The sequence below is a fragment of the Pinus tabuliformis genome, chromosome 8 (genome assembly GCF_031772625.1).
Source record: "Pinus tabuliformis cultivar Carrire ecotype Pingquan chromosome 8, CPIR1, whole genome shotgun sequence".
Taxonomy (NCBI): Eukaryota; Viridiplantae; Streptophyta; class Pinopsida; order Pinales; family Pinaceae; genus Pinus; species Pinus tabuliformis.
In genome coordinates, this window is record NC_142294.1 from 1,480,169,836 (window position 1) to 1,480,186,536 (window position 16,701).

Consider the following 16,701-nt stretch of genomic DNA (forward strand, 5'->3'; position numbering starts at 1 on the left):
ATAGTTTTGTTTGCAATAGTTTTAACTTTTTTGAAGCTACTTGAACTTCCATTGTAAAGTGGGTGATTTTTGGTTGAAGACGACATCCTTAGTTTGACTATTTGATAAAGTGTTAAAAGTATTGAATACGCTGATTAAATCTAATGCCGATGATACAATAAATATCAACAAATTTATTATTGTTGATATTCAATCTGATCTACATGATGTACATAAGATATTTGATTTTCTCTAAATAGAGTCACAGTTATAGAGAGAAGAACTACAAAATAAGAATTTTGAAACTGTTCTTGTTCACAACAATAGTTTGTTTGAGCCTAATCATCAGTCAGAGAATGATAAGAGTAATGAAGTGATTTCAAAAGCACATTTGGATGCAGCAGAAAGTAATGTTCAAGCAAAGGTATCCAAGAGTCATTTTCATACAGCTGTGAAACCTGTAGTTACCAAAACACTTGTTATAAGACCTTGGGAAAAAATTACACATAACAAATTAAGAAAAACATGTTTCTTTTTATGTGTTGATTTTTCTAAACCTATACAATTTCATAGTGCTGGATTTCTGGATGGTGTTGTTCGAGAAAAAATTTATCGTTGCCAACATTGTGACAGAGTTGGACATGTGAAATATCGATGTTTTGATCTTCACCCATGCAAACATTGTGGAAATAAAAATCACCATTATAATAGATGTTCCAAAAAGAAGACTACTGCAAGAGAGAGAATTAATTTTGGATGGATTGCTTCTTGGGACTGGTCTAAAGAAGCCAAGAAGATTTATAGGTCATACCGCAGAATATGTTCGATAGTGTTGACCAACCTTGCAGTGATGAAGAATACTTCATCTTATCACCTTGTATTCGAGAAGGGGGGAATTGTTGATGGTCTCCTATAGGTTCGAAGATTTGTCAAGCGAGACTGAGTTAGAGTGTAACTCCCTCCTCCCACATTTACCCAAGTTACTGGCCTACTAGGGAAAACGTGTGACAAAGAGTTACTATGATATGATTCAACCTCCTATATCACTTTAAGGAAGTGGAATCGATAAAAAAAAACCCTTAATGACTTCTCTATTAGGTGTTATAAGAACCCCAAGGGCTAAACCACCCTTCCAGGTGTCGAGACTCTGAATTAAACCTCTTTATTCAATGCCTTGATCTCCCAGATGTTGGAAAAAAACTACCTGATTTTGACTCAAACCCTCCAGTCACATGCATGATTCCTTCAAGGGAGCAACTGCAGTCTTTTTCACCTAGTTCTGTGCCTGCGACCAAGGGATTTAAGCCACTTTTTCAAGCTAGGATCCATAGCTCTACCTAGACCTTAATGAAACTTTCCGAAACCATGAATGACACAAGGACAAAGACTTCCATACAAATCTTAGATAATAACTTAAACTAACAAGGCCTAGCCATGACATAAATTTCGTTAAATATATCATGAACATGAAATATATTGGTCATAAATACACATATGAACATAGGGGTCTAATACTTATCTAAAAATCACCAAGAAGGTCTAGTTCTTTCTCATAATATTTGCAATAAAATATATTAGGTCACACATTCATCATTCATTCATTCATGAATCAAAACATGGTAAGTTCCATGACTAAGATATGTCATAAAACCATGCTTATAACCAACACATAACCAACATAGTAACAATAATAGAACAACCCTTAAAGTATTAGAATAACAAGTATATGTACACATAAATCACAAGAGGAAAAGAGATATTATTAACATATGAAAATCCAACCAAGTCAGGGACTTCCACATACCACTCGACCATAGATTGGGTTGAACCAAATCTCTCTTTCAGCCAATCACCCCTATGCCATATTCCAAGAATGAATGTGGGTCTCACAAAAAAACCAACCAGTGATTCCCGAGGCCAAACCACCTCAACCCTCATCAATAGAACCAGGATTTACCACAATCCCCACCAGATCACTAGGACCTAAAAAAGCATGGATTCCTCTAGATCTCTCCACCTAAACCGTGAGGAATTTGTCCATATTAATCTCTCAACTTTACTTTGTATCCAATCATTACTGGTTAAGGGATTCCTAGGCTTAATAAAGGGTGCTCCCCTCTTAGATTTATTGTGTATCCTGCCATTCACCGGTCGGGGATTCATAGGCTCAATCAAGGGTATTCACCTTTGAGCTTTACCATGTATCCCTCCATTCACCACTCAAAGATTCCTAGGCTCAATCAAGGTGTTCATAACTAGGCTTTACCATGTATCCCATCCCGAGATTCTTAGGCCTTGTGAATAATCCTGAGACCACCCTACTCTGCTTCAAGTCCATTGAGCAATCCATCTCAACCAAATACAAGAGAACCCACCACACCATGGCTATCCAGAAATGGCAAGGCAAGGTTGAAGAACATTGTCACACCTGACAAACCCCATGCCAATGATAGCAATAGAACCAAGAATACACATGAATGTACCATGCATGCCACATCTAGCAAGGAAATCATACATGCAAATCAATACTTGTAAGTAATCCCACTATAGCTGCTTAATGCTCTTCCTTGCTTGATCATTACTTCCTCCTGCTTTCTTGTCTTTTCTTTGCCTTCTTTCCTCTAATGTTAGAGTGCTCCAAGAATACTCTAAGTGTCCAAGAGTATGAGACAGAGAGAGACTAGAGAGAGAGATCCACCATAGAACTAACAAAAATGTACCAACTGATCCTCAAAATCCTTTCTATTAATGAGGCCTCCAATTTCTTCAATTTTCCATTAGTTTCCTTCAATTTCCTCCTCACATGCAACCTGTGACCTTTCACCTTCCTTTTCTCCTAATTTCCTTTATTTTCATGAATAAAATGCCAATTAATGCCACTTTTCCTTTTCAAATCCTTTTCCATTTCCTTTTCAAATTTCCTTCAACTATAATAACCGAACTGAACACCCGTTAGGATTTTTTTCCCAACATTTAGCTTGGAATACGTGTCCCATGACCTTGGTCTTATATTTTTTTTACATGACTTTTTTGACCAGGGCTATTACAGAATCCTCCCCCTTGGGGGAACACCGTCCTTGGTGTTCAATGACACTTACAACCAATAAGATTGTTGAAAAGTAAAACATACTACCCATGGAGCTTTATAACTTAGCTCGTTACAATATTTACATTGACCTCTACTGAAAACATGACAATCATACCGTGTATTGGAGCTTTATAACAGAACTCATTATGGTATCTCCAATAACAAACACATATACTTATCAACATTTTCTTCAAACAAGAAATAATCATAATGTCTATAGAGCTTTATAAATCCAGCTCAATACAATATTTACAATTATATACACATGTACATATATGCACATTTGCTCTAACCAACAAATAAAAGGATATGATACATGCATCTGCAACAAGGGAATTCAGAGGCTCACACCTCCACCCTAAAAAGTAGAACCAGGATTCACCTTCTTCCCAGGAAGTCCAGAATCCACTGTCAAATCAAGTCTACATTCAATGTCCAACACTACAATCCTGCGCCACTTGTCCCCTCAGTGAACACTTACCAACTCATTTTTCTAGGGCACACTCCCAATGTGCATCTGATTCTATCTGGAAATGCTAATGACCAAACAAATCCATTCCCCGACCTTGCCTTCTTTGCTACACAATCCCTCAGGAAATCCGATCACCTCCTTCCGTGCAATCACTCACCTTCCAATTTCCTCGACATCCCCTATCAAGGTTTCCTCACATCAAATGGTTCAAAAACCAAGGCATGTCCCTACCTCAAAACCATCATACCGGACATAGAATGCTCATGGAAATCAATGGACACTATTGGGTACCAGGGTCTCACAATTTCCCTGCTCCTTAAATGCTTTACCAACATATTCCAATTCGCTTTTTTGTTGTTGCTGCTAATGCTTATAGTTAGTTTCAACCACCCAACTTGAACATTTTTCATGCTTTCGTGTACCAAACACATAATTTCCAATAGATTCAAAATGAATTGAAATAAATTCAAATCATACCTCATTAGTGGCCCATCAGTAAGGTACATTTGCAATTCTGTTTGCTTCTTGTCACAACAAGTCAAACTAGTTCTTTGATCAAATCATCATGTATAAATATATCACATCCGGTTAGCTCAAAACAAAAACATCATAAATTAGAATCATAAATCACATGCAATCATCATAAACCATAGTTATAGATCACATGTAACCATCATAAACTATAATCATAGATCACATTCATAATAAAACTAAAAGAAAATATCGATACTTATCCTTCATTTGATCCTTTTCTTCTGCCTTTGTTCTTTCACACATTGAATTAAGTTGTTAACCCGACAAGAATCCAATGCCTTTTCTTATCTCTAATCACATACATATACACACAAAATACAACATCACACAATACATGCACCTACACCCGATATACAACAAAACACATACACCTACATCTGGTGTACAACACAACACAATACATATACATACATAGAGTACAACACAACAAATACACATCACAATACCGCGACTACACAATGCGCATAAATAGTACCACATGTACACAACACAACATTTATGACATGCACACAATACCACATGTACACCAGTACCACCTATATACAACACCAACTGCACAACGTGTACACAACATGATATGTACACAACACCACCTGTACAATATGTACACAGTGTCACATGTACATCGCACCACCTGTACAACATATACACAACACCACATGTATGATAAGTACATGACACCACATGTACACAACACCACATGCATGACATGTACACAACACCACATGTACAACATGTACACAACACCACATGCACACAACACCACATGAAAAATCATGCACACAACATCATATGTACATAGAACCACATGTACAACATGCACACAACACAATATTTACATATCACTACATATACAACATGTACATAACACCATATGTACACAACAACACATATCCAACATGCACACAACACCATATGCGTGCAACACTGCATATCCAACATGCACATAATATGATATGTACACAACACCACATATCCAACATATACATAGCACCATCTATACCGAACACTACATATGACATATACACACAACACCATATATACAAAAAGCACACAACATCAAATGTACATAATACTACATATGCTACATGTACACATCACCAGTACTGCACAACCTAAGACCACACTATCCTTACCAAGCGACCTTGCTTCTATTGTCTTATCCATGGTTGTCCTAGCATGTCGCAAAGCACACTGCTTTCATTATGCTGATGTATCCCTAACCATAAATTGTCCATAACATAGACATAGTATAATCACATATATCAACTCATAACCACATGATACTGATCTCCTAGATTTTTTAGGACTACTCTTCCCACTTGATTCCCCATAAAACCAGGAATCTCTTCATGCCACTTACCCGTATAACCAATCATTCCTCCACAAGAATGATCCCTGACAACCTTGTCAGACAGTGACATAAATACATAGATACATACATATATATAAACATTAGCATAAAACAATCATGATTCATGAAAACCCTGTTAGACACAACATACATACATACATACATACATACATACATACATGTATACATATATATACATTAGCACAATCATGATCAAAACATAATTACCAGATACCATAAGGTCAAGGTTAAGATAACTCCCTTTATTTGTGCAGAACATGCACAACATTGAGAGAAACTGTTCCCAACATAGCCAAGGAATCTCACACCTTAGATCCATTTACTTCACCTTTCCTGTTACCTTTCTCATGATTTCCCTACCATTTTCCATTTACCCCAATGGACTCAAACAATCCAACTGGCTGTCATACTCTTTCCTTCAGATTCCCTTATACATGCATCGAGCTTCATCCAGGTCTTACATTACCTGTTTGACTTCATTCATCTCTCCCCGATCTCCACTAAATTCACTTTTTCCCAACCAAATCCCAAGACCATCAAAACATAAAAGGAAAGAACAAGAAATCCAAAAAGAAGAAAACCATGAAAACCAATAGAAATACGACATCACAAACAAAGTGGTAAGGCCTTACACTAGACGCAATCTAAACCCATAATTAAGCTCAAGAAAATAAAAAAATACCAAAGGCACGGTGTATAGCAACAAACATCATGACTCAATCCCCATGGGCTCCCAATGCCTCTAAAGGAAAGCTCAACCCGAGCCTTCTTCAAGATTGCATGGAAATCTCTTTTGTCAGGCAATCCCCTACATCATATTGCCATAAACAAAAAATTGTCAGTGCATAAAAGAACATAACAATATACCAGGTACCTTACCTTATTTTTTCAAACACGTTGCCTTGCAATTGGACACATCCATGCCATCTCTCAAAGGAATCCAATCCTTTGATGAGTCCAACTACAACTAGAAACTAGCTAATATACCTGTCAAATACATGCTCATGAATATAGCACATATCCAAATAATGTGAGACAAAATCAAGGTTAAGAAGAATTACTATATGCAAAAAACTCATTTATTTGGAACTGTGGTTTCCCAAACATATCCAAAGTAATTCTCATTGAATTCATTTCTTTTACCTTTTACCTTTCCACAATTGAGTCTTATTATATGCCATCTCATCACCTAGTTGTTAGTTATATAGACAAATCAATTGTTACCTTGTCATGCTAATGCTAAGCATGTTTCCTTGCAACTGTTCACACATGTCAATCACATGTTCCAAAGATCAAGTCATCATGTCTATTAATTTGAAATCAACATTTACCAAGACTAACACCATATCACAATTAACTCGCAATCACTAGTCATAATACTACAACTAGCACCCACTTACACTCAAGTGCATATCAACTGTTCTCAACACATATGTGTTAGCATTGTAATCTTAAAACAAGATCATTTCTTCATGAAATATTATAGATACATACTCATATCATGCAACTAATCAAACATTCAAACAATAGATAGAAGACATAATAGACACCAAACACTGAAACACCAAATAGGCGACATAATCAAACATTCAAGCACCAAGTAGACGATATAAGAAAACTCATACCTTAATGTATCTTAGGGGAGACTATCTTGTATGCAAAATCAATCTAGATTAGCACGATATAACTTCACAACATATCAACTCAAACATAAATAAGATCATGATGTCCTTAATAATAACTAGTTAACATATTCCCGTCATAAACTCATAAACAATTGTCATTCATGCATAACAATCACATATGCACAGTTAGTCTAGATTAGTACAACACAATATCACAAATATGTCAGGTCATACCTAAATACCATAACCATAATCATCTGTATAGGCCAATCCACATCAACACGATACATATAACATCAAGATCTTAAATTCAATAACCATAATCATCAAGTTAACTAACATATAACAACAACAAGTTAACATATAACATACTCATCAACAACATATAACATAATCATCAAGTTAAATAACATAAATAACAACAAGTTACTACCATGCATGACTATCTTACACATGTGTATATGACCACAACGATTAACTAGCACCTATCATGCATGTAACCACAAAAACCATAGAATGAAAAACATGTTTCTAACCATAATTCGTATAAAAATCATTAACGAGAATACCTGCATACCCACCATACAAACCTGTATGACGATATTCTCTTACCCCAAGGTCCAATGTTGCAACCTCGCTGTAATGATTTGCATCTATTGCTTCATCTCAAACAACACATCAACATCATAACATACCAATAGCATCATGATGACACAAGACCATAACAATGACCATCACAATGCATCTTTTACCAACTATACATGCATAAACATGACCATGAAAATGCATGCATAACAACATATAGATATTGACATGCATAACAACATATAGACATTGACATGCATAACAAATGCATATACAACTGACATGCATTCATGACAAACACATCCTAACACCAACTTCATCAACTTCTATATGACAACACAATTATAACAATGACCATCACCATGGATACATAACAAGCACATATACATCCTTCATGCATGCATGACAAATAGATTCCACCCACCTACTCCAAGTGTTGAACCATTCTCTAATACCACTCTGTAACACCCTCCTCCCACATTTACCCAAGTTACCGGCCTATCGGGGTAAACATGTGACGAAGAGTTACTATGATGTGATTCAACCTCCTATATAACCTTAAGGAAGTGAAATAGATAAACCAAAATCCTTAATGACTTCCCTATTAGGTGTTATAGGACCCCCAAGGACTAACCACCCTTCCACGTGCCTAGACTCTAAATTAAACCTATTTTTTCAATGCCTTGATCTCCCAGACACTGGAAAAACACTGGCAGGTTTCGACTGAAACCCTCCAGTCACACGTATGATGCCTACAAGGGAGTGAATGTAGTCTTTTTCACCCAGTTATGTGCCTACAACTATGGGATTTAAGCCACTTTTTCAAGCTAGGATCTAGACCTTTGCCAAAAACTTAATGAAACTTTCCAGAACCATGAATGACACAAGGAAAATACCTTCCATACAAATATTAGACAATAAATTGACCTAACAAGTCCTAGCCATGACATACATTCCGTCAAACATATCATGAACATGAAATCTACAAGTCATAAATACACATCTTAACAAAGGGGTCTCATACTTATTTGAAAATCACCAAGAAGGTATAGTGCCTTCTCATAATAGATGCAATAAAGTCTATTAGGTCATACATTGATCATTCATTCATTCATTAATCAAAATATGGTAAGATCCATGACTAAGATTTGTCACAAAACCATGTTGGTAACAAGCATATAACTAGTAGAGTAACAATAATAGAACAACCATTAAAGTCTCAGAATAACAAGTACATGTACACATAAATCACAAGAGGAAAATATCTCTTATTAACATATGCAAATCCAACCAAGTCAGGGACTTCCACATACCATCCGAGCATAGACTGGGCTGAACCAAATCTTTATTTAAGCCAATCACCCCTATGCCATATTCCAAGTAATCACCCCTATGACATATTCCAAGCATGAATGTGGGACTCACAATAAAACCAATCAGGGCTTCTTGAGGCCAAACTACCTAAACCCTCATCAATCGAAACAAACTTTACAAAAATCCCTACCGAATCACTAGGTCCTAAACAAGCATTGATGCCTCCGAATTTATCCACCTAAACCATGAGGATTTTTTCCATCTCAACCTCTCGGATTTACTATGTCTCCCTCCATTACCGGTCAAGGGATTCCTAGGCCTATGAGGTCACCACCCTTTGGGCTTTACCGTGTATCTCATCCCAGGGTTCCTAGGCCCAATCAAGGGTACTACCCTTTGAGCTTTACCATGTATCCTGCCATTCACTAGTCGGGCCTTCCTAGGATCAATCAAGGGTATTCGCCTCTGAGCTTTATTGTATATCCCACCATTCACTGGTCGGGGATTCCTAGGCTCAACAGAGGTGTTCACAAACAAGCTTTACCATGTATCCCATCCCGGGATTCTTAGGCCTTGTGAATAATCCTGAGACCACCTCAGTCAGCTTCAAGTCAATTCGAAAATCCAACTCAACCAAATACAAGAGAACCCACCACACCATGGCTATCCAGAAATGGAAATACAAGGTTGAATAACACTGTCACACTTGGAAAATCCCATGCCAATGACAACAAGAGAACCAGGAACACACATGCATGTACCATGCATGCCACATATAGCAAGGAAATCATATATGAAAATTGATACCTGCAAGTAATCTCGTTGTAGTTTCTTGATCTTTTCTTCCTCCTGATTTCTTATCTTCCTTTGCCTTCTTTCGTTCAATGCTAGAGTGCTCCAAGAATACTCTAAGTGTCCAAGAGTATGAGAGAGAGGGAGCTCCACCATAGAACTAACAAAAAGGCACCAACTGATCCTCAGAAGCCTTTTTATTAATGAGGCCTCTAATTTCTTCAATTTCCTCCTCACATGCAACCTGTGACCTTACACCTTCCTGTTATCCTAATTTCCTTTATTTTAATAAATAAAATGCCAATTAATGCCACTTTTCCATTTCCCTTTCCAATTTTCTTTAGCCATAATAACCGAAATGAACACCTACTAGGATGTTTTGCCCAACATTCAACTTAGAATACATGTCTCATGACGTTGGTCTTATATGTTTTTTACATGAATTTTTTGACCAGGGCTATTACATAGAGATCCACAAGTGAGCCTCAACCACAACCTATACTAGTTAGAGCTGGATTTGTAGCCAGAAAGACTTCAATTTTTTTTGAATGATTTGTTTGTGAACGAGCACTTCCAGATTCAAAATTGTTCAAGGAATTACATTGATAGTTGCAAAGTTAGTGGTCACCTTAAAACTACATTTTTGGTTGTTCTGAGAACTGTTACGAAAGTGCCAAATGTCAGTATTGTTTGTCGTCTTCTCTTAAAAACCACCATCCTTGGTTTGTGGTCATCCATAAAAACCATTTATGAGAGACATTCAACTCTTGTATGAGATGCATTTATGCATTTTGAGCTTTCATTCATGGAATTTGATATATCCCTTCGGATTAAGGGGGAAATGTTAGACATCGAATCCTCAGGTTGTGATTTGGGTTATGGTGTGTTAGGGTGATTTGTTATTGAAGTTCAAGAAAGATGGAAACTGAATCCAACGGTTCCATGATTGTATTTATACATATACATTTTCATCATTATTGAATTAAGTTGAATTCATTTTCCACCAATTTGTTGTCTTACAAATAATTTGTACGTGGATTTCCACACTGATAAATTTATGGTAATTATCATTCTATTATATTTAAGTATTATATTAGATGTAAATTTTATTTTATAATCTTTTATAAGCACTTTTTAATGTTCTAGGAATTGCAAAGGGTTGAAAAATGGTGTATTTCAAATTGTATTTCAATTTGGGTGTTTGTGTATTTTAGTTTATATATATATATCTATATATATATATATATATATATATATATATATATATATATATATATATATATATATATATATATATATATATATATACATATTATGACATTAAAATTTCAATTAGCTATCCAATCAGGGAAAGAAAAAGGTTGAATGCATCCCTCTTGGGAGAGCTATTGGTTTATAATACTTTGATTGGAAAGAATAATTTACACCAAACTCCAATAATTTCCTGATCTATATGGTCATCAAAAGGTCTTTGAAGATGAAAAAAATCTTGTTTTCTTGAGTGTGATTGGGCTTTATTACTGGTTCGACATACCTTTATCTCTTGGAGCTGATTCGGTTGGCTCTCTCATTTTCTAAAGGGCTTCCCTCTTGCAAATAATAATCAAATATCTATGTTTATGTGATGCTAATCTCATTTGATATCACATACAACAATTATGAGTCCAAACTAATATATCTATAACCATAAAACTTTATTCTTGTCACTCACATTACAATGTAACATTACAATTTTGAAAGGATTATTTTCTAGGCTTTCTAGAGTTTTCTAGGTCTCTTAATAAGTTTCTATATTTTATGTGTGCAAGTTGGAGTGAATGTTTGAGGGTCAAGGAATTTTTTTGGAAGCCTAGCTTGCAGGATTTATCTGTCATCGACATCTTCAAAATTTCATAGATACATCGACTAATTCTTGGAAAGGAGCATAACCTCAAGAATATGGTTTTAGCCTTAAACATGCATGGAGATGCATGGATTTGTGAATAAATAGACATATCTACCTCTTGGATACCTAACTCTATTAAGATAAATATAGATTTGAAGGGTTTGTTAGATTGAAATCCTGGCGATAAACCATGTGTGATCTGATCTTAAAGGAATCTAATGTTGTCTAGAATCTATTGTATTGAGTAACTTGTGTAAAGTAGCCCGAGATTGATGCAAAGGGAACAAGTTTTCTTCGATTGAGGAATATGTGAATCCAATGTGATAAAACAATAATAAATAGATGATGATTGTTCCCAATAGTTCCCTACCCAGATGGAGTGGAAGCACTTCAAGTTCCCAGTAATAGGAAGAAATATTGATGTCAATGATCAAAGGTATAAGCTCGGTGCCTTTGGTAAGTAGGGAAATAAAACTAATAAGGAGGCAGTAAAATTAATATATCTGTTTTTTAGTCAAACTAATAAATAGACTTATTTTACAAAAAGTGAGATTTATTAGTGTGCAAAGACTAAAGAAACTACATAAAACTCTCAAAATCAAATGAAAAATAACTATTTCATCTCCATAAACAAAAAGAGTAAGTTAGTGTTTTATACAATACACCAATGGACTATGGGTGTGGACATGTCTTGTGAGTGTCAACCTCTAAAATTAAAGCCTCAGTGTTCATTGGACCATGGGTGTGTACATGTCTTGTGAGTGTCAACCTCTAAGCTTCAAGCCTCATTGTTCATTGTTTATACTGAAGTGTATAAAATGTATGATCACATGATGTGACTAAAGACAAAGACTAATGTTTTTTGATAAGTCCAAAGATCCACTATTGATGAGACTATGTTTATCTTGAAGTCTCATATCAAAATCTTAGTAATGTGGGTGTTACATAGTGCTATACTTAAATTGGTGTTTCAACCAACAAAACCAATAACTTATTTTGTTTTCTATAGTTTTATTTGAAATATTGATGCAGGAGCATCTAGCTCACGATGATCGGGTGAAGTCTCAGCCAGGTTAAAGAACAATGAATTTACTTTTATGAGTTTTTTTTTTATGATGGTCAACAGGAAAATTAGGTAGGATTGTTACTTTTATTTACTTTCATTTAGTTAAAGACCATTACATAGTTAGGATCTGGTGTTGTCTATTGTTAGCAAATCAGGATTATCCTTTTTGTTTTAAAAGGAAAAGAAAAGACAAATGTACTGGGAGACAAAATCTTGTCGTAATATAGGACAACTGATTAATAACCAAATAACTGTAAAAACCCAACTGAAAGAACAATCATACAGTTTCATTAACTGGAACTGAGTAGCTATAAATGTAACAGAACAAGACTATAGAGGGGTTCAGTTGAAGACCACTCACACTCTAATAAAAATAATATCAACAGAGAAATCCAGACTGTTGTCCATCTGTATGTTTATTTCTATTTGTTAAAAATCTGACTGAGAATACTTTGAAAATGTATAGCTATAAGTTACAGGTTCCATAAAATAAACCTTTTCTGTTATGTTACCCGAGAGGGATAGTCAGTTCGTTAACTGTGCTAAGGAGCAGAACAACACAAAGAATTTGCAGACATTGTAACAGTAAACGCAGACAAAAACCAGAATTATTTTTGGCCGAGAAAACAAGACCAAGTGAAGATTTCATTATCAGCACGACTACAACGTTCAGTAAAGCATTCCAAACAGTTCAATTAATAAGTCGACGATATACAACAGTAGTTCTAGCGACGGGACAGCAAATACAAGCCACGGAAATTACAGGTAAATTTACATGTGCAACATTACATCTTTCAATATTGTTTTCATTTCCAGAACCACAAAAAGATTCACAGAAGAATAAAATACCGAGGGTTACATACATACAAGACCCTAAATTACAAACCCTGGAAGAGGTTTTCGATTTCAATAAACTAATACAACAGAGCAGGCACTGACCGAGAGTGGTGAAACCCTAGGTGAGGATTTGAAGGCGTGATAGACATAAACTAAGGAACGAGAACCTGAGTTGATAGAGCCATACAAGGAACCAACAAAAATATTGTAGAGTGGCAGAGCCTACCGGATAGGACCGAGAAGAGCCTTGGTTGAACCCTCCTACTGAAGCCCTCAATACCTGTAGAGCCAGCATTCACCAGAGTCAGCCAAACATCAATTAAAATGAAGGAAATTATAGAGCAAGAGCAAGGGACCATGACCATACCTGAGAGCTCACAGTAGCATCGTGGAGAAACATTCCCAGAATACCAACCATTGACTGTAGCAAACAAGGAACAAACCACATTAACGATTGAGGAAGGAAGCGTTGATGATTGAAGCAGGGATAGGACATTTACCTGAAGATTGCACAGAAGCCGAAGGAAACCATAACGCCAACCTAAGAACAAGCCACCGTTGGAAATGCCAACTGAAATGAGAATGCCACAACCGAAGTTTACATGCACAACCTGAAGACATTGTGACAGAGAGGAGCTGAAGTTCGACAAAGAACTTACCAAGCCACTGTTGGATGAACCAGAACAAGCCACGGACCGGGGAATAAGCACCCGCATGCATGCAGAGACAGACAAGTAGAAATGCCCATAGTTTAATGCATAACCACAACATTCCGACTTGCAGAGCTCAATAGCAAACCCACAGCCAACAATGGAAAATGACCAAACGAGCAGACAAACTGGGGGAAGAGTCTAGGCTTGAGTGGGAAACACACTTACCCAGGCAAGGACTGTTTTAATGAACTCATTAAATGTCATACCAACTGTAAGTTACATCCTGTGCATTTCATACATGTGTCTGTTCTATTGTTTGTTTTAATCAACCGCATAACTATTGCATAAATCATTCCACACATGTTTGTTAAACAAACCAAATCATTTCATATATCATAGTGTTATAAGGGCATTTGGGCTGGGCACCATCAAAGTGGTATCAGAGCAGGTTAAGTTGATTGAAGATATGGATGTGGGGTGACAAGGTCATGGCCGAGGTGGTAGAGGTGCTCACAGATTGGCAGATGAAGGATTGAGAGAGGAGATTCGAATTCTCACTGCCCGTTTGGAGGCAGTAGAGGCAGGTAGACGACGAGACCTGGAGATAGGTGACGAGAGTGAGGAAGAACCTGAAGTAGCAGCAGATGGACAGGAAGGTGAGTCTGCAGAAGTGAGATTGTTGAAGTTTGTTCTAGTAGCGAGCAGTAAACCCAAACCGGAACTCCCGACGTATGATGGCAACCTATTTATTGAAGTCTTACTAGATTGGATTAGTGAGATGGATAAGTACTTCGAGTGTGAGGAAGTCAGCGAAGACCACAGAGTTCGGTTCGCTACGACGAAATTGAAAGGACACACAGCGCTATGGTGGGACAACGTCCAGAATGAGAGGAAAAGAATGAAAAAACTACTGATCAAGACCTGGTCAAGGATGGTGGCCAAGTTAAGAGGCAGATTTCTGCCAAGGGACTATCAGATTGTGCTGCATAGGCAGGTGCAGAATCTGAGGCAGAAAGGATTGACGGTAAGGGAATATATAGAGGAGTTCTATCGAGTGAATTTGTGGGCCGGATATACAGAGGATACAGCGAAAAGGACAACTAGGTATGTTAATGGATTAAGGTTGGATATTTTGGATGAAATCAACATTTTGTTATTGAATAACACTGAGAAAGCGTATAAGAGTGCGATGAAGGCTGAGGAGAAAATCACCAAAAGACAGAACGCCCGGAGAGGATGAGGAGCCAGCAGAGGAAAAGGCCAACCGTATGGTAGAGGGTGGACTGCTAGTAGTAATGAAGAAGGTAGCAGTGCCAGAGCTTCTGGATCAACAGATATAGGTGATAATATAAGGGGTGGAAGGTCATCCCAGTGGGGCAGAGGTAATGGCCGAGGAAGAGGGGTTGGCTACCAATGTTATCGGTGTCATAAATGGGGACATAGATCATTTGAGTGTCTGGAAGCAGAACAAGCTGGACAGCGTGGTGCATACGTGGCACAGCCAGAAGAAGTGGCAACACCTCCCTAAGAAGCAGAGAATGTTCCAGAGACAGGGGAAGCTTTAGTGCTGCATAAAGTGTTGTTAAAACCAGTTAAAGAGGTCACCGACCAGACACAGCGGAAGGATTTATTCAGAACAGTTTGTAAATCGCGAGGTAAGTGCTGTAAATTAATTATAGACAATGGTAGTACTGACAATTTAGTGTCTACAGAGATGGTAGAAAAGCTGGAATTGAAACGTTTGAAGCATCCCAATCCCTACAGGGTTTCGTGGCTGCAAAAAGGCCATCAGTTACTGGTGGATGAACAGAGCGAGGTGGAATTTCAAATAGGTAGATACAAGGACAAAGTTGTCTGTGACATCATGCCAATGGATGTCTGTCACATACTGTTGGGCAGACCTTGGCAATATGATAGGAAAGTGACACATGATGGAGTGACGAACTGTTATAAATTCGTGAAGGATGGAATCAAGCATACGCTTGTGCCCATTAAAGAAGAAGAAGGGGCAGCTGAGACAAGTGAAACCAGAGCATTGCTGGTGAGTGGAAAACAATTTTTAAGACAGGTTGAGGACAGTGAGATAGGTTACGCAGTGGTGAAGAAGGCCAGGACAGTGTTATTGCATACAGAGATAACAGATTTACCTATGGAGATCCAGCAAATGTTGGAGGAGTTTACGGACATAGTTGTAGATGACTTGCCAGACAAGTTACCCCCCAAAAGGAGCATAAGTCATCACATTGACTTCATACTCAGAGCTAGTTTCCCGAACAAAGTGGCATACTGAATGAGCCCCAAGGACAATGAAGAAATTAGGAAGCAGGTGCAAGAACTGTTGGACAAGGGATTGATAAGAGAGAGCTTAATCCCTTGCGCTGTTCTGACAGTCCTCACCCCCAAGAAGGGAGGAGAGTGGCGGATGTGCACCGACTCAAGGGCCATCAACAAGATCACCATTCGGTACAGGTTTCCGCTACCACGAATGGATGATAT

The 16,701-nt window shown here is 37.3% G+C and overlaps 2 protein-coding genes across 2 annotated transcripts; both read left to right on the forward strand.

Moving 5' to 3' along the window:
- The first annotated feature begins 14,503 nt into the window (after window positions 1–14,503).
- On the forward strand, window positions 14,504–15,445 carry LOC149241411 (uncharacterized). The gene is made up of 2 exons (XM_089370532.1): window positions 14,504–14,519; window positions 14,691–15,445. Exons 1-2 carry the CDS (start codon window positions 14,504–14,506, stop codon window positions 15,443–15,445), a joined length of 771 nt encoding a protein of 256 aa, XP_089226658.1.
- Window positions 15,446–15,919: 474 nt separating this feature from the next.
- LOC149241412 (uncharacterized) lies at window positions 15,920–16,495 on the forward strand. The gene has a single exon (XM_089370533.1). It carries the CDS (start codon window positions 15,920–15,922, stop codon window positions 16,493–16,495), a length of 576 nt encoding a protein of 191 aa, XP_089226659.1.
- Window positions 16,496–16,701: the final 206 nt, after the last annotated feature.